This window comes from Mirounga leonina, unplaced genomic scaffold, assembly GCF_011800145.1.
Source record: "Mirounga leonina isolate KUSES-001 unplaced genomic scaffold, KU_Mleo_1.0 Mir_55, whole genome shotgun sequence".
In the NCBI taxonomy this organism is placed as follows: Eukaryota; Metazoa; Chordata; class Mammalia; order Carnivora; family Phocidae; genus Mirounga; species Mirounga leonina.
In genome coordinates, this window is record NW_023270816.1 from 3645292 (window position 1) to 3667056 (window position 21765).

Genomic DNA, 21765 nt, shown 5'->3' on the forward strand with positions numbered 1-21765 from the left:
GGTTTGTCAGTCTCCTCTCTCTGGGTTCAGCATATACAGGATGGGGAGGAAAAAAAGTTCATGACTCACACATAGGTAACTGCTTGGTGTCCTCTAGAAACTGGCGCTCCGCTGTCCTGAAGTTGGCCAGAAGCTTCTGAGGTCAGCTAACGCCGTAACTGGGAACAGAAAGAGCCAGGCTGGGAATTACTTGGTTATCTTTTCCCTTTGTAACTTGAAGAATAACATTGCCAGTATTTGTGTAAAACTGATTGTGAGTTTTTAACGCTTTACTGCCCGTGATTGTTAAGTTACGGCTTTAGACAAGTGGCACCTCACTGTACGCTCCTCAGAAGAGTCCTTGTGCCCCTTGGGTTCCTTTTGCTGTAATTCTGTCGGTCCTGTGGTTTTCCTGCAGAGACTGCATAGTTTGATACAGACGTTTTGCACGTTAGTTGTCCGCCACTTCAGACTCACCTGGAAAATGAGAGGCAGGGAGAGTAATCAGAATCTGTTACGATTAGATAAGGAGTTAGGAACCCAGGTTGGGTTTTAGGAATTACCCCGGTATTCCGAATTGCTGATGTGTCTTCCGAAGCAGGTCCGGGCATGCCCGTGCGTCTGGGTAAGCAGGACTGGGGACAGTTTCAGGGCCTCATAGTAAAGTCAACTGACCCAAGAATGAAGTAGTCACCTTCCTGGCTTGCTGGACAGGTTCAGTTGTTTCTGCTTTGGTCCTGGGACAAACTCTAGCCTCTTGGCTGTGCTTTCAAAAGACCTTGTGTCTCAGGGGAGCCGAGGCCCTGGGAATAGGGGCGCCCTGGGATGGTGTGACATGCAACCTTGCTGTCTGCCTCTCGTGCCCACGGAGCAGGACGTTGTTTATCGTTACTGCCCTGTCTCCCTGAGCCTTGGGGTGGCTTTGGCGTCCTCAGTGTGGCTGCATGGCCCGGCCAAACCTGTCCCTTGAGAAAAACCCACCGACCACGGGGCCAGGCTGGGCAGGTTGGGGAAGGGGCCACGGCACCCCTGCTGGGTCCTGGCTGACATGTTTGTAACTCTTCTCTGGGTCATTATCATTTTTAATCATGTCTTCTGTTTTTTCCCCTTTTTTCCAGATAAGAGTGGATTTAAAAGTCTAGGCAAGTTTATTTCTTCTCCCACGAAAGAGAGAGGGAACCTTCAGCTCTCGTATTCAGACGGTAGTGACTGTGGCCACAGGAAAATAACAACTAACATAACACTCATCTGCAAGCCAGGTGAGCACTTTTGAAAAAGGGAAGAGGTGACATATTGTGGTGGCTTTTGCTCCAGGTGAGCCTGCATCCTTCGTTTCTCTGTTTCTCACAGGCCACTGCTCAGAGGGGGAGGTAGAAAGGGGTCGTGTTGTGTACATCTCCGGTTCTAGAACCTTCAGTGGTGGTCTGTGGGATTTGAGCCCCCAACCCCCACCCAAAACCAGTCCAGAAATGGAGAAACCATATGGTGTCGAGAGCGTCATGTTGCAATTTTCCAAATGAGTTATGGGTCTCAGCGTGGCTTCCTCTTCCTCAGGACTGATACCGAGCGGCCGTGTCGGCTGCTTAACTTCCTCCAAAGGGGGAAAATCGTAAGCGCTTGAAAAATATTGTCCGTGATCTCACCCTTTAAACACAATGCTCTTCTTCACTTATCTTTATTTATAGGTTTACATTGTTTTTACAGGGTCAAAATCTGTATATATTCAGACATTTTTTTTCAACGTTCCTCAAAACATGGCATTTTGTGAATACTCTTCTGTGTTCTGCAATTATATTAATAATTTTTAGGGACTTCCTTGTTGATAATGGCTTGGTCTTACTATTTTTAAACGTTTTCCCTATTGTTGGATTAATAGCGTGTTTCCAGGGCTGGTGATTGTGCTGTTGCAGATCCCTTGTCCGCCTCCTGTTGAAATATTTTCTTTGGATAAATGCCCAGCTGTGGGATAAGGTCAAGGGCTAGGACTGTTTTTTGTTTTTGAGTGTTTTTCGAATTGTGAAATACACGTAACGCAGAATTGACCATGTTTAAGAAACTGTCGTAAAATGCACATAACACGAAATTCAACGTTTTGGCCTTCCTAAGGTGCCCGGTTCAGTGGCATGAAGCACATTCACGGCGTTGTGCAGCCATCACCACCATCTGCCTCCAGAACGTTCTCATCTTCCCAAACAGACTCTGTCCTCACTGGACACGAGCTCCCCACCCCGGCCCCTGGCAACCGCCCTTCTTTCTTGCCGCTACAGGTTTGACTACTCTAAGAACCTCATGTCAGCGGAATCCCAGTATTTGTGGGAGTATTTTTAGTTGAGGACCGATTAGTGATACATTTGTCTTGCTCGCTGACAGGTGATCTGGAAAGCGCTCCGGTGTTGAGAACCTCTGAGGATAATGGCTGCTTCTATGAGTTCGAGTGGCATACGGCCGCCGCCTGCGTGCTGTCGAAGACGGAGGGCGAGAACTGCACGGTCTTTGACTCCCAGGCAGGTGCGTGCCCGCACAGCACCTTGGTGGTCGGGTGCCCCCCCGAACGGCTTAGGTTTTTTTTTTTTTTTCCTTACATATTTTCTTTGAGCGTTTTAGAGATAACCCACTTCAGAATTATACTAATGTTGTTTAACTGAAATTCTGGACGTCTGACATTTGGGGTGGAGATAATGAGAAGCCTACCCCTTCGATGCATGGTAGAGCTAGGTGTGAGCTGAATGCAGAACGTGAGGATCACAAGGAAATCAATGGTGTTTGAAAAGGCTTTTAGCATAAGTTAATGCCCTAGAAACCCGCCTTAGAGGTCATTGGATTGTGGTCATCTAGCTTTGAACATACTGGTTGTTTATTCATCCAGCAGTTATGGGCTTTGCATAGGGTTTTTAGGTTAACGCAGTAAAACAGGAATGCTGGTGGTGAATCCATCTCCAGGGGAGATGTCCATAAGAGCAGTTCTGGTGGCCCGAAGGGGAAAGCATCTCTTCTGCCATCTTGCGGCTCCCTACCATTGGCCAGTTCCTGGGAAGTCTGTCTTTGAAGCTGTGAGCTTGGACCCACCCTTCTCCCCTGTGGTCCGACTGACCTTACATATGGCATCGTTTTTACTCTTTCTTAGGGTTTTCTTTTGATTTGTCACCTCTCACAAAGAAAAATGGTGCATATAAAATTGAGACAGACAAGTATGACTTTTACATAAATGTTTGTGGTGCGGTGTCTGTGAGTTCTTGTCAGCCGGACTCCGGAGCCTGTCAAGTAGCAAAAAGGCAAGTAACTTACTTTTTAGTTATGGGCTTTCCTTAGGCATCTTGTAATAGCAGATATTTTATTCAGGAGTGCGTGTATTCTCTACTGACATCATTGCTTTTCAAGGAGCGTGCAACCCTAAGAAGCCCTGGCCTCAAAACCAGAGGATGCTAGGAGTTGAATTTCCTGGAAAAGGAGCAGGCCGCAGCCTTGGACTTTACCTAATACCTAGTTTCAGTGTAGCCTGCATGTCTCAGTTATTAGATGCACACAGGTCTCTCTGTTCAGTGTGGTAATAGCTCAGGCAGGGTGGTTGTACCTTAAACCAGCCAGGCCGAGCGTGGCCTTGGGTCCTGGTGTGGGGGTGCGGCTGCCCTTTGGCCCCACTGCAGACCCTGGTGATCTGCAGCCCTGGGTCGTGGACCTCGCCCCCACCCCACCGTGCAGCGGCCTTGCCCCGGTGTCCCAGTATGGCAGTGCTTCTGGCCTTGCTGGCCTTGCTGAGAGACATTTGTTTGCTCATTTTAGTGTTAATAAGGCTTGGAACTTGGGACTGAGTAACGCTAAACTGTCATATTATGATGGGATGATCCAGTTGAACTATAAAGATGGCACGCCCTATAATAATGAAAAGCATACACCAAGAGCTACACTGATCACCTTCCTCTGTGACCGAGAGGCTGGAGTCGGTCTCCCTGAATATCAGGTAAGAGCTGTGTGGTGTGTGCATGTGTGTGGGCTTCCATCATGAGAGCCGGGAGGGAGAGAACGCCAGTCTCATAAAGGCAGGGGGAGAGAAAAAAGTGGGTAGAACAGGGCTTGTGGCTTTTCTGGAATGAAATGTGGTTCTAACCATAGGTGAGGTGTGAGCTATGGTTTTTCCTGGGGAGAAACCATCAACTCGTCTGTCTCCCTGAGACTTAACACAGGAGCCTGTCGTGGCCCTTTTATTTGGAAGCAGAACTATTATTAGTCTGGTTTCCTGGCCAAATCATCCTCTTCTATGATTTTAATTAATCTTCTTAGATTTGCCAGGGTACATAGGCAGTATTCATCTGAGCTGGTTATTCAGTGGGCCATACACCTCGATGGTAACCCACCACCCTGTTGGTTTTGTGTACGAAACTTGCATGAAAAATCATCCTAATGATATTTAACTGAGGCTAGATTAATTTATTACTGGGAACTCTTCATTTTAATAAGACAAATGTAGACGGGCAAAGTAGGCTTTCTTTCCTCTAGTTCTTATTTACAGAAAATGCCCTTAAATGGTGGCTTTGTGTTAACATTCCCCTTTCTCTTTGCCATCCCTCCCGTTTCTCTCCTTGTCATGTGATTAGGAGGAAGATAACTCTACCTACAACTTCCGGTGGTACACCAGTTACGCCTGCCCGGAGGAGCCCCTGGAGTGTGTGGTGACCGACCCCTCCACGATGGAGCAGTACGATCTCTCCAGGTGAGGCCAGGGTCAGCCTGCCCTTGGCCTTGGCCCCGGGCTGGGTCTAGTGTAGTGCTAAGTTGGCTTAGGCTTTGCTGGTGAGCACATAACTGAGTGGATAATGGGGACACAAGTAAGTTTTGGGGGTGCAGGACCAAGATGGGGAGTTTTAAGCAGAATGAATTCTAATAATGGTCTGGTAGCCTTTGTGACATCCAGTGCTCTTTGCCATAGCGGAGTCTGTCTTCAGCTGCATCATTTAAAACAGGATTGTGAGTACAGAGGTGTGGGGGAGGGGGCCGGTGCAGGGCCTGCCGAGTGTGACGAGTTCAGTGAAGGTCGAGGTAGTCGTGGGTGTTGTGAGTCACGGTGAGCCACGTTCCATGGTTCGATTGGTAGGGCATGTTTCATTCTGTATGTCCGTGACTACTTAGAAGTGAATTGTCAGACTGAAATCTGATGGCATCAAAACCATGCGTTTTGCTTTGAAATTTTAGTCTAGCAAAATCTGAAGGTGGTCGTGGAGGAAACTGGTACGCCATGGACAATGCGGGCAAGCACAGCACGTGGAGGAAATACTACATAAACGTGTGTCGACCTCTGAACCCGGTGCCGGGCTGTGATCGATACGCGTCGGTGTGCCAGATGAAATACAACAACGATCAGGTGAATCTCGCGCTCCGTCTGGAGCACGTGACTCGGTGGAGGCAGTTATTCTAGAGTAGGCCTGGCTGCTGAGGTGAAGCCCCCTGAGCAACAGTAGGGGCCCCCCCACAGATGTGATCACGCCTGAGTCGTCGTTCAGGTTTAGAACTTCACAAAATGCCATGGTGCTGGTGGCCTCCGATCTCGGCGCAGGGCAGAGGAGGCTCCTGGTGGCTAGTCTAGCCCGAGCTCACAAGTGTCTTTCAGTCCGTAAACCTCTGTGAAGAATAGTTTTTCCTCCGGAAGCTCTTGCTTCTGGCTCACGACGGGGAGAGCGGCCTGGGACCATTGCTGTGGCTGAGGTAGATCCAGGCGTTCGCACTTACTCGCGGTGCCGGGCTGCACCTCATCCCCGATCGAATGCAGTGACTGCCAGAACTTTGGGACGTTTCCCTGTGTTCCTCATACACGGTGAATCTTAAAGACGTATGTGTGCTTCTTCAAAAATAGCATGTCGGGAATGTACTTTTCCTGGCGCCTGGTACAGGGCAGCTTGGAGGTGCTTTAAGGCGGCTGGTGAGCGCACTCTGGTGGTTAGGAATTACGTTCCCCGCTGGGTATGCATGTGCACACGTGTTGTGTGCACTCTGTTGGAGCGATGACGTCAGAGTACAGTGAGTCAGTCCTCGTTATCCACGGGTTCTGTGTTTGGGGATCACTGACCTCCTGGCACGGATTTGTGGCCCCAAGTCAAAACCTGCGGCGCCCTCAGTCCTTTGTGGATGTGTGTGCAGTGGGCCCAAAGTGCACACTCCCAGCAGAGGTGGAGCCAGGGGAAGCTCTGCCTTCTCGAAGGTTCTCCTATCCACGACTCTGGGAGGGAGACACGAGGGGCCGGGTGGGGGAGCGCCAGAGGCTCCTGGTTCGGGGCTGGGAGGACAGGGCTCGAGGCCTGCCTTGGATGCCTGTTGGCGGGGCGGCCTCAGACAAGGCACTTACCACGTCCGAACCTCCTTCCCCCTTTCGTAAAATAAAATAGAACCTGCCCGCAGGAGTTGTTCTCAGGATTTAAGATCATCATCTCTGTGGGATGGTGTCTGTATAGGGCACGTGTTTCCCCTGGGAGTGACGGGTCAGTGTCTGTGGCAACTTTATAGAACAGGAGTGCTGTGAATGACAAGAATCAAATGTGGCAGTCACGAAGAAGCCGTGTTTTCTCTTCAGAGGGAAAACCTAACAGACGTATTTGTTTGCAGGGCTCCTTTTCTGAGGTAGTGTCCATCAGTAACTTGGGGATCGCAAAGACAGGCCCTACGGTGGAGGACAGCGGCAGCCTCCTCATAGAGTACGTGAATGGCTCAGCGTGCACCACCAGCGATGGGAGGCTGACCACCTACACCACGAGGATCCATCTCGTCTGTTCCAGGGGCAGCCTGGTAAGGCGCGCGTTGCCTGTGACCTTGGCTCCTTCAGGGTCTTTTGTGACTGAGTACTAGCCTATGTGTCTCTTCTGGAGATGGAGTCTGGGGGTGGCATTTTCACTCTGGGTTGTGTGGACGCCATCCTGTCCCTTAGTTCTTGTCAGCTGGTGATCGAGGATCCTGACAACAGAACAGGTCTTAGGGACAGTTTGGCCTGAACCCCAACGTTCATAGATGAGGAAGCCGGGGCTCAGTGCCACTCGGGGCCACAGATGAACAGTGAGGGTTATATATGTAATATGTGGGCAAATCAAGTAGAAAAAATGAAGGCCGGGAAATAGAGAAAGTTACAGAGATTGTTTTTGGCCCTGAGATCCTCAGCCAGGGCAGAACAGAAGAAAAAATTCCACAAATAAAAATGCTCTGGGGGTCATTGTACAGTCCAGTCCAGTTGCTTTCCTAAAAAAAAAAAAGTTGGTAAAAATACATATAAAATGTACCATTTAGGGACGCCTGGGTGGCTCAGTTGTTAAGCGTCTGCTTTCGGCTCAGGTCGTGATCCCAGGGTCCTGGGATCAAGCCCCACATCGGGCTCCCTGCTCGGCGGGAAGCCTGCTTCTTCCTCTCCCACTCCCCCGCTTGTGTTCCTGTTCTCGCTGTGTCTCTCTGTCAAATAAAATCTTTGGAAAAAAAATAAAATGTACCATTTAAGCCTTTTTAAGGTGTATAATTCAGTGGCATTAAATATCTTCACGGTGTTACACACCATCCCTGGCACTCAAGCCCAGAACTTGGCTATCACAAACCCAATTGTTTTTCTACCTGGAGTTTCACATTTATATGGGTCATGTGTTTTTTGAATAATTGCCAGACTCTTAGATGAATGCAGAGTGAAGATAATGGAATTCATGTTTATTATCAAATAAATTATTGGAAAGGGTCAGGTACACGTGCTGAGGGTCTGTTACAGCTTCCTCTGCTTCACTGAGCGAAGAGCACAGCGTATCCAGTGCTAGCCGTCCCGTGGACTTTGTCACCTACATTCCAGGTGCCCTCCAGATCCCGAGTTCTCTGTGTCATTTGCAAACACACGATTTTTTTCCAAGATGTGATTTCTTTAGAGGTCAAGAAGGGGTCTCTGATAAGGGGATGAAGTTATTAGCTGGATGAGCGTGGGCCCGTGTTGTGCAAGAAAGGTGTTCCATGGCCGAACTGTAAACACACTTCTTGATTAGCCTGGGGTTGGGTTTGCTGCTTTCTTCCTCAGGCTCAGGAAGAACTCCCGGCTGCCCAGGCCAGCCCTTGCTGTCCCCTGGGCATGTCCGTGTCCCCTCCTTAGAGCCTGGCCCGCCCTCCCCTTCCCATGTGGTCTCTTGTTGCCATGGAGATACTGGACTGTTCCAGGAGGTTCTCCGGGAGCCTTAGTTTTTCAGCTTTCCTGTGACACCTTATGTGGACAGTGTGTTGTAGTTTTCGGGGCGACCTCCCATGGTCACCGTATCTCTGAGTGCCCATGTAGGGCTGGCCATGCCCTGTGCAGCCAGAGACCATGAGCAGAGGTCACATCTGCAAGGTTCTGCAAGCCACAGAACTTTCAGAACTTTCACGGCTAAAGCAGCTCCTTTTCACAACCACATTGTGAGGCAGAAGGGGCAGATGTGTTTTACTGTGACGGACGCCAAGGCCGAGAGGGTGGGGGACTTCCAGGCCAGAGAGCGCTCCGTGGGCGAGGTGTGGGCTCACCGTCAGATGGCCGCTATCTCCTTCTCCTGTGGGCCTGGGCGGGTGTCCTGATCTCTGTGCCCCTGTGTTCTCGTCTGTGTACACACAGTGGGTGATGACAGAACCTGGCTCCCGGGGTCATGGTGAGGCTCCGTTGAGAAATGCTAACAAAACTCCTAGTGCTGCGATAAGCGCTCTCCGTGTGAGCTGCAGTTGCCTGCAGAACGTGGCCCCACACATGTTTGGGGAACTTTTTCCTGGAACACACTCAGAAAAGTACGCGGAGTGTAAGTTACACTAACAGCTGGGTGAGTGTTCACACGTGGAGCAGAACTGTGCAGCCAGACCCCACCTAGAGCAGCCACACTGAGAGCAACCCAGGAGGCGTCCAGTGCCCCTTCCAGTCACTTCTCTACTCCTGTGCTGGCCTCTGACACCATAGGTCACTTTTCCCCAGTTTTGAGCTTATGTAGCTGAAATCTCGCACACTGTAGCCTTTTGTGCTTGGGTTCTTACGTTGCATACTCTTAGCGTAGAGCGTTTCTCAAGAGCATGGACTTAAACGCAAACCCAGATTTGGACCCCAATTCTGCCGTTTACTGCCACGTGACCTCAGGTGAGTTTTGTGACATCCAAGCCTGAGAGGTGCCATCTTTTTAAGTAGGAATAATGAAGACATTAAATTGTAATTAGCTAGTGCACATCTAGCAGCTAGCCGATCACGGACACACAATTAAATGTTCAGTAGAGTTTGGTTATTTTTATATATGAGGCCAGTATTGTCTTGGTGAGATTGAGACCCATCTTGTCGTACTGACTGTTACCCTGGGTTTAATCTTCCAGAATACCCACCCCATATTTTCCCTCAGCTGGGAGTGTGTGGTCAGTTTCCTGTGGAATACAGAGGCCGCCTGTCCTATCCAAATAATGACGGACACAGACCAGGTACGTGTGCTGTCTTGGGGCGTCTCGCTGAGCTGGCTCTGGACCTTCCCACCTGGGTGTCCCAGCTCTGCACTCACCCCTTCCCTCATGCTTCCAAATCTGTTATTGGCGTCACCTTGTCCTGCATGTTGACAGCAGGCCTCTGGGAGTCATCCTGCATTGCTCTCCCTGCCCCAGCTCCCATATGCCGGGCTGAGAACCAGACCCTCAGCTTTACTCCCCGCTGATTGCAGATTCCTTCCTTTTTCTCCATTCCCCTGTCCCTTCCGTGTTGCGGTGGCATCCCAGTGGGCTCAGGGGGTTCACCACCACCGCAGAGAAGTGAGTGGTTAACATACCACTCCAACACCTAAAACATAGTCATCTGTAGGATCTGCCCCATCTGTTTCAGTGTGATGCTCGAGGTTTTAAAACTCCGATCCCAGTCCTGTTACTGCCATTTCTTCTGAGTGCCTGTTGCCATCCTGGCGTATCCTGCTCTTTGGCCTTGGCATGTGTTTGTGACCTTGGGCGAGCCCTCTCCTGCAAAGCATAGCAGCAGGCTGCCCTGTGATGTGTCCTCTGACTCTGAAGGGACACTTGTGGTTTCCACAGCCTTGGGTGTTTTCTTCATGGTGGGACTTACCTCTCTCCCTCCCCCTTTAAAATCTCCGCTTTGACAGCAGAGCCCAGGCTCACCTAAATGAATGTTCCCAGCCAGGGTCCTGGGTTCGTGGAGCCTGGGGAGGGCGGGGATGGTAGGGTGCTGCACTCTGTCCTTGGCCATACTTTCCGGGGCTGGGGCTGCTGCCAATTTCCCTGCATCTGGTGGACTGTGCAGAGAACAGACATGGGGGGGGGGGGGAGGTTTACAACGTCTCCTGGAAGAGAAGAGATGGTGAAGCACCTCGTCATGCCTCCCATCACCATTGCCTTTAAGTAAATAGGTGAGATGGAAACAGAAGACTTAAACCAACTTTCTAAGTTTGTTTGTTTTTGATTACTTATGGGTTGCTTATGGTTTCCCCCTAACTTTTCCCTTGGGGGTCAGCGTTGGTCTTCTTACCCAGGTAAATATTGTAAGCCCTAAGACATTTCAGGTAAGTTAATATTTCTGAGCCCAGTATCACACTGGGGCAGGCAGCAGGGGTTGTGTCTGGAGGGGCGGGTGAGTATGCATAGGGCTGCTTTTCTGACAAGGGTTTAAAGTCAGTGAGAAGTGCATGTCTTGTGAGGTCCATACACACAGGCTTTGGAGGCGCTCTGTATTTATTGAGTTCCTGTGTCTTTTTCCCCTGTTGCTCCTGCAGGCCTGTTCCATAAGGGACCCAAACAGTGGCTTTGTGTTTGATCTTAACCCGCTGAACAGTTCCCAAGGATACGTGGTTTCGGGAATTGGGAAGACTTTTGTGGTAAGAATTATGTGATGAATTTCCGGTTTGCTTTGAGACAAGGAAGTGTGCGTTGAAGTCACCTGCAGTTTGTGCAGCTGGTGGCAGGTGTCTCTGGGAACGGCCCAGGGCACTGTGATGGCAGCTCTCACCCAGGAAGAGATGGAAGAATCCAAATTTAAGGGGAAAGAGAGGTAAAACTCACTCGCATCCTGCTCGAGTGCAGACATGTGAGGGTACCATTTTTCCGGAAATAAGTTATTTCTGATTTGTTGCTGTGTGTCTAGAGCGGTGGTCCTGGGCAGTTTGTTAGAAATACAAATTCTTGTGGGGTGGGTCCATCAGTTTGTTTTTAACCAGCCCCCAGGTGATTCTGCTGTCAAGAGGAAATGGTACTTACCTAATCCAAGAAAAGGGAAATGACCTGGGTGGGTGTGTTCTAGAATCTTCTGACAGCACTTGCTACATGGATAGCCCTGACGGAAGGAGAGAATTAGCTCTGAAAACAGGAAGTTGGGATAAGAACATCTTATGTGGATTTGGTACCGAGGGGAACTTTGTAGGTACACGTCATGCGGGAGAGCACAGCCCGGGAAGACACTGAACAGGGTTTGTCCCTCAGCAGCACTTTGGCTGGTCCACCACCCACCCCCAACCCCCAAATTGCTCCTACAGAGTTTGGTTTATAATAGGTTTGTAATAGGTGAGAGCGTATGTGGCCACATGTGAGTGAGAGGCAGACAAGAACATTGTTGGTCCACATAGAGGACGTGCTGGAAGATACTAACCCTTATAAAGAACATGCTAGAAGCAGGCCAGCCAGGCTCTGCCTTGTGGGCACTAACTAGCAGGGGCGTCAGCAGGTGGCAGGTGTGTTGAGGCTCCTGGGCGATGGCACAGCCAGCATGCTGCCATCTACTTAGGACACCACCGCCACCAGCTGACTCCCTGGCTTTGTACCCTCGCTGCCCGGTCCTGCTGGGCTCAGCTGCCCCCAGATCCGCGCCCCCCCCCCTCCCGCCGTGGCCTCCCCCCGCTGCTGAAGCTGCCGAGTGAGACATCTCCGGGGGTGCCTACACTCCCAATCGGAGGGGCCTGTAGATGTGGGCAGCCAGGATGGCCAGTGCCCACAGCATGGCAGAGTGAGCCCAGGCTTCTCTCAGCTCTGTTGCCAATTTACAGGCAAGACCGTGAAAGTAGGAAAGGGAACCTGCCCCAGCATTTCGTCCTCAGGGCCTCCCGCACACAGCCCACATGGCTGCTGAGCACCTGCATGGGGTTTCGTGCTAACTGGCCATTTCCTGAGAAGGAAACTTCGGTTTTTAAGAAAAGCACTTTCTATATGTAGACCTTGATTGTGGACACCCCGTCCATGAGCACTTAGCAGACGTAGAGAAGTCTTTCCTTTCTGTGTCTTCATACCACAGAGCATATTCAACTTCATTGTCACGACAGAGTGATATCAACATCTGTGAGAAATACAGGGGTGTCCCCTCATGGTTACTGGTAATTGACATTTCAACTACAGATGCCTTCGCTCACGTTGACAATGGTGTAAAATTCTCCATGCGTATTCCCTCTGTTATAGGTGGTGCATTGTTATATGCAGCATATCTCTTGCATTTACAGGTACAGGGCTATATAAATAAACGTGTTTATTATTCCTTAGAAGCAACTTATGGGCATTGTCATTTGGACTTTAAATGTTGCATTATGTACTAAGTTTAGGCTTTAACTGCCTGAACATGTAAGGTGGAAACTTGAACACTGTCTGGTTAGTCTGGCAGGGTTTGAGTTGCTAGGGCTCTTGTTTGTGGCGAGTTATGTGGCCCAAGTTAACGTGTATGGTTCTTGCTGTCTGGCCTGCAGTTTAACGTGTGTGGCACAATGCCGGTCTGTGGGACCTTCGATGGAAAACCAGCCTCTGGCTGTGAGGCGGAAATTCAGACAGAGGAGCTAAAGAATCTGAAGCCAGAAAGGCTGGTTGGACTCGAGAAAAGCCTGCAGCTGTCCACTGAGGGCTTTATAACTCTGACCTACAAAGGGCCTCTTTCCCCGGCCACAGGTGAGCTCAGAACCACGTCGTGTTGCAGCTAACAAGTGTCCTGGTGGCCCCGTGACTGTGAACCTTCTGAGCATGGACCGTGAGCGACCTGCCCTCCTGCCCTGGGGCCGCGGCGCTACACTCCCGAATCGCCCTGTGTGCCCTGCCAGGCCCCTGACGTGCGGTCCTGTAGCTGGCGGGTCGCGCTGTGGGCTCTCCCTCTGCCTGCCCCGTCCCCCAGCCTCCTAACACTAGGCCCCTCAGGTGGTTCTTGGACGTAAAGCTTTGTGACCTCAGGCTGGTTACTAAACCTCTTTGCTTCAGTTCCCTCCTGGACTGGGCGGGGTCGATGGCCTTACCTGCCGCCTCCGTGGACTGCTCTGGGTCCTTGGTGGCCTGCCACTGCTGGCCCTGGCTGCAGCAGCCCTGCGGTGGTCTTCCTGCTTGTGCTCCCCCCCGCCCCCCAGCATTCTGTGTTCAGAGCACGTCACTCCCAGCCATGTGCACCTGGAGTAGAGGCCAGTGCCGTCACGGTGGTTGGGGCAACACGATCTCCCACTCCGCGTTCCATCCTGCTCACCTCCTGCTTCTGAACCCGTCTGGGCCGCCTCTCACCCGCCCTCCCGTCCTGAGCCTGTGTCCTCGCTCTTGCCTCTGCCCATTTTGCTCTTCCCTCAGGATGGCCCCGTGGCCCCTTTCTTCTTTCTCAGCTATCCGCCCAGATGTCCCTTTCTCGGCGGGGCCGGCCACCGCATTTAAAACCCGCACCGCGTTGGGGTTTCCTTGGCCTGGGCCTGCTGCATGTTCCTTCCTTGCACTTCTCGCTGTTTTGTGTGCCCTAGACTGCATGTCCTAGGCTCAGTGTGGGGGCCGCCGTACTGGGACGTGAGCTCCTGGGGGGGCGAGGGTTTTTCTGAGTCTTTCACTTCTGTGTGTACGAGGAACTAAGTCTTGTCCAACAAGCCAGTGACGTTAGCTAGTGTTTGGGTTGAGGAATGGATGCTGCGTTTGCCTGTTTTCTGGAATACCAGGACGGAGGACGTTCGGCTCACCCTGTGAGCCCATGGCTGTGTGGGTCACGACTGCGCTGAGGGTGGCCGCTCGGCTGTTCCCGTCGGGCCCCGTGAAACAGACCCAGGGCGGTGGTGTCGTCCTTCTAACGGGGGCATTGCGGTTTGTCCCCAGTGGCAGCCGCTGCTCTGGGATGTGTCGGGACGGCTGCTCTGCTTCAAGTCTGGCCTCCTTGTTCCCAGGGACCGCTGACGCCTTTATCATCCGCTTTGTTTGCAACGATGACTTTTACCCGGGAACCGCCAAATTCCTGCATCAGGACATTGACTCTGGCTTGGGGATCCGAAACACTTTCTTTGAGTTTGAGACTGCACTGGCCTGCGTCCCCTCTCCTGTGGATTGCCAGGTCACGGGTAAGGCCATGAGGCCCGGGCTGAGGAGACCGGTCGAGGGTGTGCGTGTGTGCGTGAGTGTATATACGCGCGCGTGCGTGAGTGTATATACGTGTGCGCGTGTGTCCGTGAGTGCGCGCGTGTGCGTGTATATATGCGCGCGTGTGTCCGTGTGAGTGTATATACGTGCGCGTGTGCGTGGGTGTATATACGCGTGCATGAGCCTGTGTGTACGTGTGCGTGAGTGTATATACGTGCGCGCGTGTGTCCGTGTGAGTGTATATACGTGCGCATGTGTGGGTGTATATACGCGTGCATGAGTGTGTGTGTACATGTGCACGCGCGTGTGCGTGAGTGTATATACATGTGTGCGTGTATATACACGTGCTTGTGTGTCCGTGAGTGTATATATGCGCGCGCGTGTGCGAGTGTATATACGTGCGAGTGTATATACGTGCGCGTATCCGTGTGAGTGTATATAGGCGCGCGTGTGCGTGAGTGTATATACGTGTGCGCGTGTGCATGTATATACGTGTGCATGTGTCCGTGTGAGTGTATATACGCGCGCGCGCGTGTCCGTGTGAGTGTATATACGCGCGCGCGTGTGTGTCCGTGAGTGTATATACGCACGCGTGTGCGTGAGTGTATATACGTGCACGTGTGTGTGTCCGTGTGAGTGTATATATGAGCGTGCGTGCGTGAGTGTATATACGCGCGTGTGTGTATGCGCATGTGTGAGCGTGTGCATGTGAGTGTATGTATGCGCGCGTGTGAGCGTGTGGTGTGCTTTGTTTTATAGGCAGCATATTTGTGTTATGTGCTTCTTTGATCCTTACACTTGAGAAGTTTCTCTTGAAGAGAATGTGGTTATATAATTCAGGGTTTTAATCTACATTTTGGAATCAGAAGCTGCCTAAGAACAGAAGAAAACTCAGGGGAAAGAAATATCAGATCTTATTTGAGGACCTAAAAGAAAGGATGTAAAGCTCTGTAAGGCGCACCCGGACACTGAACAGTGTCCCAGGATGCCTCGTGCTCTGCAGATGGCTCTGCCCCTCCACATCAGTGGTGCTTGTTGTGAAGGGCAGCTTCGAGGGCAGAGCGAGTGTACGTGTCTGTAGGAAAAGCCTCTGAGCTTCCTGTGGATCTCCTGATTCCTTCATAACCAATGTCAAGTTCGTGCATCATGGGTCTTCGGTCAGGGTGAAAAAGGTGGTGCTCTAATGCTAACCAGAAAGCAGGGCTAGCTGGAGTGTTTCCGTGTATTTCAGACGTCGCTGGAAATGAGTATGACCTGAGTGGCTTAAGCAGAGTCAGGAAGCCCTGGACTGCTGTGGACACCTCGGCTGATGGAAGAAAGAGAACTTTCTATCTGAGTGTTTGCAATCCCCTCCCTTATATTCCCAGATGCCACGGTGAGTTGAGAGCATTTGACTTGAGTTCCATCTGCCTTTCTCCTGTCCCCTGCCCCAGACGAGCTCCCATCTCTTGCAGGCAGCGCAGTGGGGTCCTGCCTGGTGTCAGAAGACAACAGCTGGAACCTGGGCGTGGTGCAGATCAGCCCCCAGGCTGCCGAGAACGGCTCCCTGAGTATTGTCTATGTCAATGGTGACAAGTGCGGAAACCAGCGCTTCTCCACCAGGATCACGCTCGAGTGCGCTCAGACCTCGGTGCGTGAGTTGATGAACTGCTTTCATTTCCCACTTCCCTTCAGCCTCTCAGTCTTCTCTCCGAGTTCAGTCCTGCCTGCGTTTTCATGGGTTTTCAGCCTTTGGTAGCATTTGACTAGATTTTCTTCCAGGTCTCACATGTTAGTAAGTGCTCTGTGTTTTTCCTCGTGGAGATCGAAAGTTGGATATTAATTGTGGCTATCTTTTTGACTGACTTTTTAATAAAAAAGGCAAAAACATAAATATTTGGTTTCTATTCTAGGGATCCCCAACATTTCAGCTTCTGGATGATTGTGAGTATGTGTTTGTCTGGAGAACGGTGGAAGCCTGTCCTGTCATCAGAGTGGAAGGTAAGACCTGGGGCCCAGCCCACTAATAGTTGTAAACGGATGAAGTAGCAGAGGCTCCTAACAGCGTCCTAAATGCAAAACCCCGTCGTAATGGCGGGGGGGTAATTTCTTATCCTTGGGTTTTGACTCCAGTGCGCAGCTAATTTTGTCGGTGACACCCTCCTTACCTGCCTGGAGCGATGCTGGGCTAGCGCCTTCTCACATTTAAGAATCTTAACTTGGGGTTTTGATTGGTCCAGTGGATCTTTACCCTGTGACCTCGGCTTTTCTAGAAGGCTATCTGATAGGCGGTTTGTACTTTGTGTAGAAGCACATTGAGATAACGTGGAAATAGCGTTTAATGCTTATTTTAAGACTGTACTCATCTGATTAAAAATTGGAAGACTGTTTTTTGCCCGACGGTGTGAGTGTCGGTAGGCTCGCAGTTGCCCTTCGTGTCTGTGTGTCCTTGAAGGAGACAACTGTGAGGTGAAGGACCCGAGGCACGGCAACCTGTACGACCTGAAGCCGCTGGCTGTCAATGACACTGTCGTGAGTGCCGGCGAATACACCTACTACTTCCGGGTCTGTGGCAAGCTGTCCTCAGAGGTCTGCTCCACTAACGACAGGTCCAAGGTGATCTCATCGTGTCAGGAGAAGCGGGGACCCGAGGGATTTCAAAAAGTGGCAGGTACCGTGGGTTTTTCTTCTGCTCTTGTGCAAGAATGGAACTATGTATTAAGATGTTATACTGAAGGATGACTTCTTTCTGGAGTAGGAAAAAAGCTTTGTTCTGGTGAAATATTAACGATGCTTCTGATTTCACTTGATTTTCTTAAGTAGATGCATGCTGACAGATGTTGTTAGAGCTTATTCTGTTCGTTCTTCAGCAATTCCAGTTAGTGATTCTTTACTGCAACCAGGGACATGCTGAAGTAGCCAGTAATGGGTGTTCTGAGGTGGTACTTTCTAGAGTTGAGTCAGAGGGGAGGCATCTAGGACAGGGTTTGGCTATAAACTTACAGGGCAGGCTTGTTGGTCATCATGCTGTCTCAGCAGCTGGGCAAGTGATACTACATTTAAGAACTCTTAAAGCGAGAGAGCACACGAGCACAAGTGGGGAGGGGCAGAGGCAGAGAGAGAGGAGCTCACGCAGACTCCTCCTTGAGCTCGGGGCTCGATCCCACAACCCCGAGATCACGACCTGAGCCGAAACCAAGAGTCTGGACACTTACCTGACTGAGCCTCCCAGGCACCCCTAAGTTTAAGAACTTTTAAAAAGAAAGTAGCTGACGTGACAAGTGCATGGGCAACGCCTCGGGGCCATCCTCTTAGGCGAGGAGGCTGGGGAGCGGCTGCTCCTCATTGTTCCCACCATGAGTCTGTAACGTCGTAACCTTGGGTGAGAGGAGGCCTGGTTTTATTCCGCCCGCAGTGCAGTGTGGCAGGGAGCAGGTTCCAGCGCCCGGGGGCCAGGCAAAGCCCCTCTTCTAGCCCTTTATCTGGGGTACGTGATGTGACGTGCCTGTTAGGGTTAGCATGGCGGCACCAATCCTTGTTTTAATTAGGTTCTTTCTGAACAGGTCTCCTCACCCAGAAGCTGACGTATGAGAATGGCTTATTGAAGATGAACTACACTGGGGGGGACGCTTGCCATAAGGTGTACCAGCGCTCCACAACCATCTTCTTCTACTGCGAGCGGAGCACCCAGAGGGTGAGTGTGCTTCCAGCCCGCCCGGATGTCTGCCTGGCCGGGAGCCGCTGCTCCGCATTCCTGCTGCTCGATCTGCTCTGGCTAGCTTCGTTTAGATGTACCAGTTACAGAAGATACGTCAAAACCGTGATGGATTTGTCTGGATTTTAACGACCATAACCGTCCTTTACTATATTCGTTCCTAAGATCTAAAGGGTAAGAAACGAACTGAAGTTTCCCCTCTGACGTATCTCTCTCTCACCTTCTCCAGCCGGTATTTCTCAGGGAGACTTCGGATTGCTCCTACTTGTTCGAGTGGCGAACGCAGCATGCCTGCGCGCCTTTTGACCTGACCGAGTGCTCATTCAAGTAAGTGGATGCCGTCTGTTGACCTTCTGTGCAGTCGGGGGAGCTTGGCACAGCTTAGCTTTAATGATTCGTGGTCGGGGGACAGGAGGTTAGCTGAGGTGGTTTCTCTCCACCTTCGTCCCTTCATATCCAGATGAGCAGTTGGACTAGGTTAACTTCCAAATCCTTCACAGCTTTGGGTTTCGGTGACTATTTTGTGTTAAGATGCATACAGGGAGGTGATTGGAGTTGGAACGGAAAACCTTGCATGATTCACAGGTGTAAGTGGAGTGGAGTGACCAGGGCGTCACCTGGCCTCCGCCCACCCTCGCACACCGCTTGTGTCTGGGGACACCACAGTGAAGAAGGGCGTGGAGAGGATGAGGGGCTGGGGTGTGGGAGACGGTGTGGGGGAGGCGGCCCCCAGACTGCAGGTTTTTAGGGGCTGTCGATGGTTCTTTTGATCTCCGTTGCCTGTGGCTCCTGGAATTGGGTGGCTGGCAGCTCTTGAGGTAAGGGAGAGGTCTTTCCTGTGTGGGAATGCCAACAGAGTTGCCCTTGGAACTGTTACAAAATAGGCATCTTGTGTCCCATCCGTGGAGGTTGGTCTGTGGTTCTGAATGTTTAAGGGACATGCTCTCTCTTCCGCTGTATGATGATCGACCCTGAAAAGGATCGCAGGGTTACAGCATTCAGTCCTGGGGGACAGTAGAGTAGTCACTTCCATGTTTTCCTTACTTCCTGTTCTGTTTGATTGCGTTCTCTCCTTTTATTTAGGTAAAGTAATAATTCTGTAAGTGTTAGTAACGTACGGAAAAGCATACATTCAGGAATCTACGTGTTTAGTGACGGTGAATCATAATTTGTTTTGTAACATTTCTTTTTCCAGCTAACGCTTCATGAACGTTTCCACGTGAAACAAATTCATTTCTTATTTCTAGTGGGTGTGAACGATCCTTCCGAGTAGATAGCCCTGATTGACTTGACTGTTTTCTTACTGCCATTTGAGACTGTCTTCCACTTCCTGAGATTTGTGTACAAAGAGTCTTATATTTTTGTACATAAAGCTTTTCCTACCAAATATTTTTATTTACCGTTTTTAAAAGAATTAATGAAGTAAAAAATGGAATAATCAGTTAAAATGGAAGTTGACACATGCATATTGTAATAACTTCATGGGAGTACAAAAACGTGTACAGTGAGGTCATCTTGTTGGTAAGTTTTTCTCTGACCACGACGTCTAAAATCTCAACCTCCCTCCACCACCCAGCCCCAGATTTTTTTCCTCTTCAGCTTTAATCGCTCTCTGACATACTGTCTACTTAAAAAAACTTATATCCTGTTTATGGTGTTTTCCTTCTCCTGGTAATTTCTGCAAATTTCATAAAATGGGTGATTTGTATCTTTTTGGTTCAGTATAATACCCTCAGCTTAGCACGTATTTTTTGAACGAATGAATGCTTTCCGTTCTCCTCTTCCCTGCTGAGACCTTATGGGGTGGCGTCTGTGATTGCGCCTCTGTCTTCACCTGGACCTAGTGCTTCCTGGGGACAGACGTGGGTCTTGCTCACCATTGACCCTGCACCTGCTATGGGGTTGGCCCTCAGTAACAGTTGGGTGTGGGATTTGTGTAGTAAGTAAACTTCAGCCTGAGCAGACATGTCGACAGCAGTTCATTTTTATTTCAGTGGCCGTCTCAGGGTTGGACAGCAGGTGGTTGCTCCCGAGAGTGCTCTGTGCTGTGAGCGCGCCACGGAGCCCACTGTTCCCTCCTGTCCTCTCACGGGCCTGAGCACGGGGAGCGCTTCCTTTGCAGCCTGGTCTTTGCTTTTTTTTGGATTAATACATGATTTTGCTGAACCAAGTCTTAAAGTTTCCTGAGCTCAGGTTCTGATTCTGACTGGAGGTGGTGGGCCAGGTCCAGTCTGAAGTTCTGTCCCTGGGTGGGACCTGAGGCTCAGGATGTCAGGCACAGACCGCACCTTAAATATTGAGCCTTTCCAGTGCTCGGTGTCCATCCGGAGTCCAAGTGAGCCTAACCGCAGTGTTCTCCTCCTTCCAGAGACGAGGCTGGCAACACCTTCGACCTCTCGTCCCTGGCAAGGTATAGCGACAACTGGGAAGCCGTCACAAGGACAGGAGCCACCGAGCACTATCTCATCAATGTTTGCAAGTCTCTGTCTCCCCAGGCTGGTTCCGGTGAGAGAGGACTCTTGGGTGGATGGCTTGTAGTCAGTTTGGGAGAAGATCGAGTAGGAACAGGATTCTGTGAAGGTGTTTTGGCCATGAAGCGGCAGGAGGAATTATTTAAGGGTCTCATGACTGATCCCTGGGATGGTCTAGCAGAAGTCTTTGTTGAAGGTTGAAGGCTCGCTGGGAACACAGTAACCTTATTTGAACAGGAGTTGGAGGTGGGTGGAGGGAATCATGGTGGTAGGTGATTTCTTAGCAGGGTGGGAGACACAGAGAGCAAAGCAGAGATTGAACGCATGCCCTCTGTGTTTACTGAGAGTAATGTGGGTGGGTGCTCCTTTACATTTGAGGCCGTGGGCCCCTTTCCCCTCACTTTCTGTGCTGGGCAGATCAGTGACAGCATGGTTCCTAATCCATGAGGTGGGACTAATTCTTTACACAGGGCAGATAGCACAGACATTTTGGGGACTGGGAAATTGGCAGAGTTCTCAGTAACTCTTTTTTTTAAAGATTTTATTTATTTATTTGAGAGAGAATGAGATAGAGAGTATGAGAGGGGGGAGGGTCAGAGGGAGACGCAGACCCCCGCTGAGCAGGGAGCCCGATGTGGGACTCGATCCCGGGGCTCCAGGATCATGACCTGAGTCGAAGGCAGTCGCTTAACCAACTGAGCCACCCAGGCGCCCCTCTCGGTAACTCTTAAAGATGGTACTTGAATGTGGGCCATTTAAAATGTCCTGTTGGCTTATCTAGGTATTTTAGTCTCAACGCATTCGGGGTTCAGAAATAATTCGGTCTATGAAACCTTGCATTCTCCCCGCACCGCATGCCTCTGCTAACTGAGAAGTTCTGTGGCATCATTGTCATCTCATGCGAAAGAAACAGCAGATATTTTGGAGTGACTATTAGAATGAAGCGTACAGCATGTCTGACATTGCTTACCAGATAAATTCTGGGCTGGAAAAGCGGCCAAGGCAACAACCATGTCTCCTCTCACAGAGCCGTGCCCTCCGGAAGCAGCCGCGTGTCTCTTGGGCAGCTCTAAGCCTGTGAACCTCGGCAGGGTGAGGGAGGGGCCGCAGTGGAGAGGTGGCGCCACTGTCCTGAAGTACGTCGATGGTGACTTGTGTCCAGACCAAATTCGGAAAAAGTCAACCACCATCCGCTTCACCTGTAGCGAGAGCCAAGTCGTAAGTGACAGCGCTTCCTCAGCCCCCGGCGGGTAGCTCTGGGGGCCAGGGAGACGGTCTTACTTGCCCTGGGATCCGAGTGGAGGATGCGATGCTCGGGACTCCGTGGCGTGACTGCGGGTG

At 50.8% G+C, this 21765-nt stretch overlaps 1 protein-coding gene across 1 annotated transcript in view; it reads left to right on the forward strand.

Moving 5' to 3' along the window:
* LOC118001960 (cation-independent mannose-6-phosphate receptor) overlaps window positions 1-21765 on the forward strand; it is a 97643-nt gene that overhangs the window by 51151 nt on the left and 24727 nt on the right. The window contains exons 13-31 of the mRNA XM_034992156.1: window positions 1098-1238; window positions 2350-2487; window positions 3104-3251; window positions 3760-3937; window positions 4572-4687; window positions 5167-5335; window positions 6571-6750; window positions 9301-9402; window positions 10692-10793; window positions 12642-12837; window positions 14070-14240; window positions 15491-15634; window positions 15714-15889; window positions 16152-16239; window positions 16694-16909; window positions 17802-17932; window positions 18183-18280; window positions 20322-20458; window positions 21452-21642. Coding sequence (XP_034848047.1) covers window positions 1098-1238; window positions 2350-2487; window positions 3104-3251; window positions 3760-3937; window positions 4572-4687; window positions 5167-5335; window positions 6571-6750; window positions 9301-9402; window positions 10692-10793; window positions 12642-12837; window positions 14070-14240; window positions 15491-15634; window positions 15714-15889; window positions 16152-16239; window positions 16694-16909; window positions 17802-17932; window positions 18183-18280; window positions 20322-20458; window positions 21452-21642 — 2822 coding nt within the window. The remainder of the gene's footprint in view (window positions 1-1097; window positions 1239-2349; window positions 2488-3103; window positions 3252-3759; window positions 3938-4571; window positions 4688-5166; window positions 5336-6570; window positions 6751-9300; window positions 9403-10691; window positions 10794-12641; window positions 12838-14069; window positions 14241-15490; window positions 15635-15713; window positions 15890-16151; window positions 16240-16693; window positions 16910-17801; window positions 17933-18182; window positions 18281-20321; window positions 20459-21451; window positions 21643-21765) is intronic.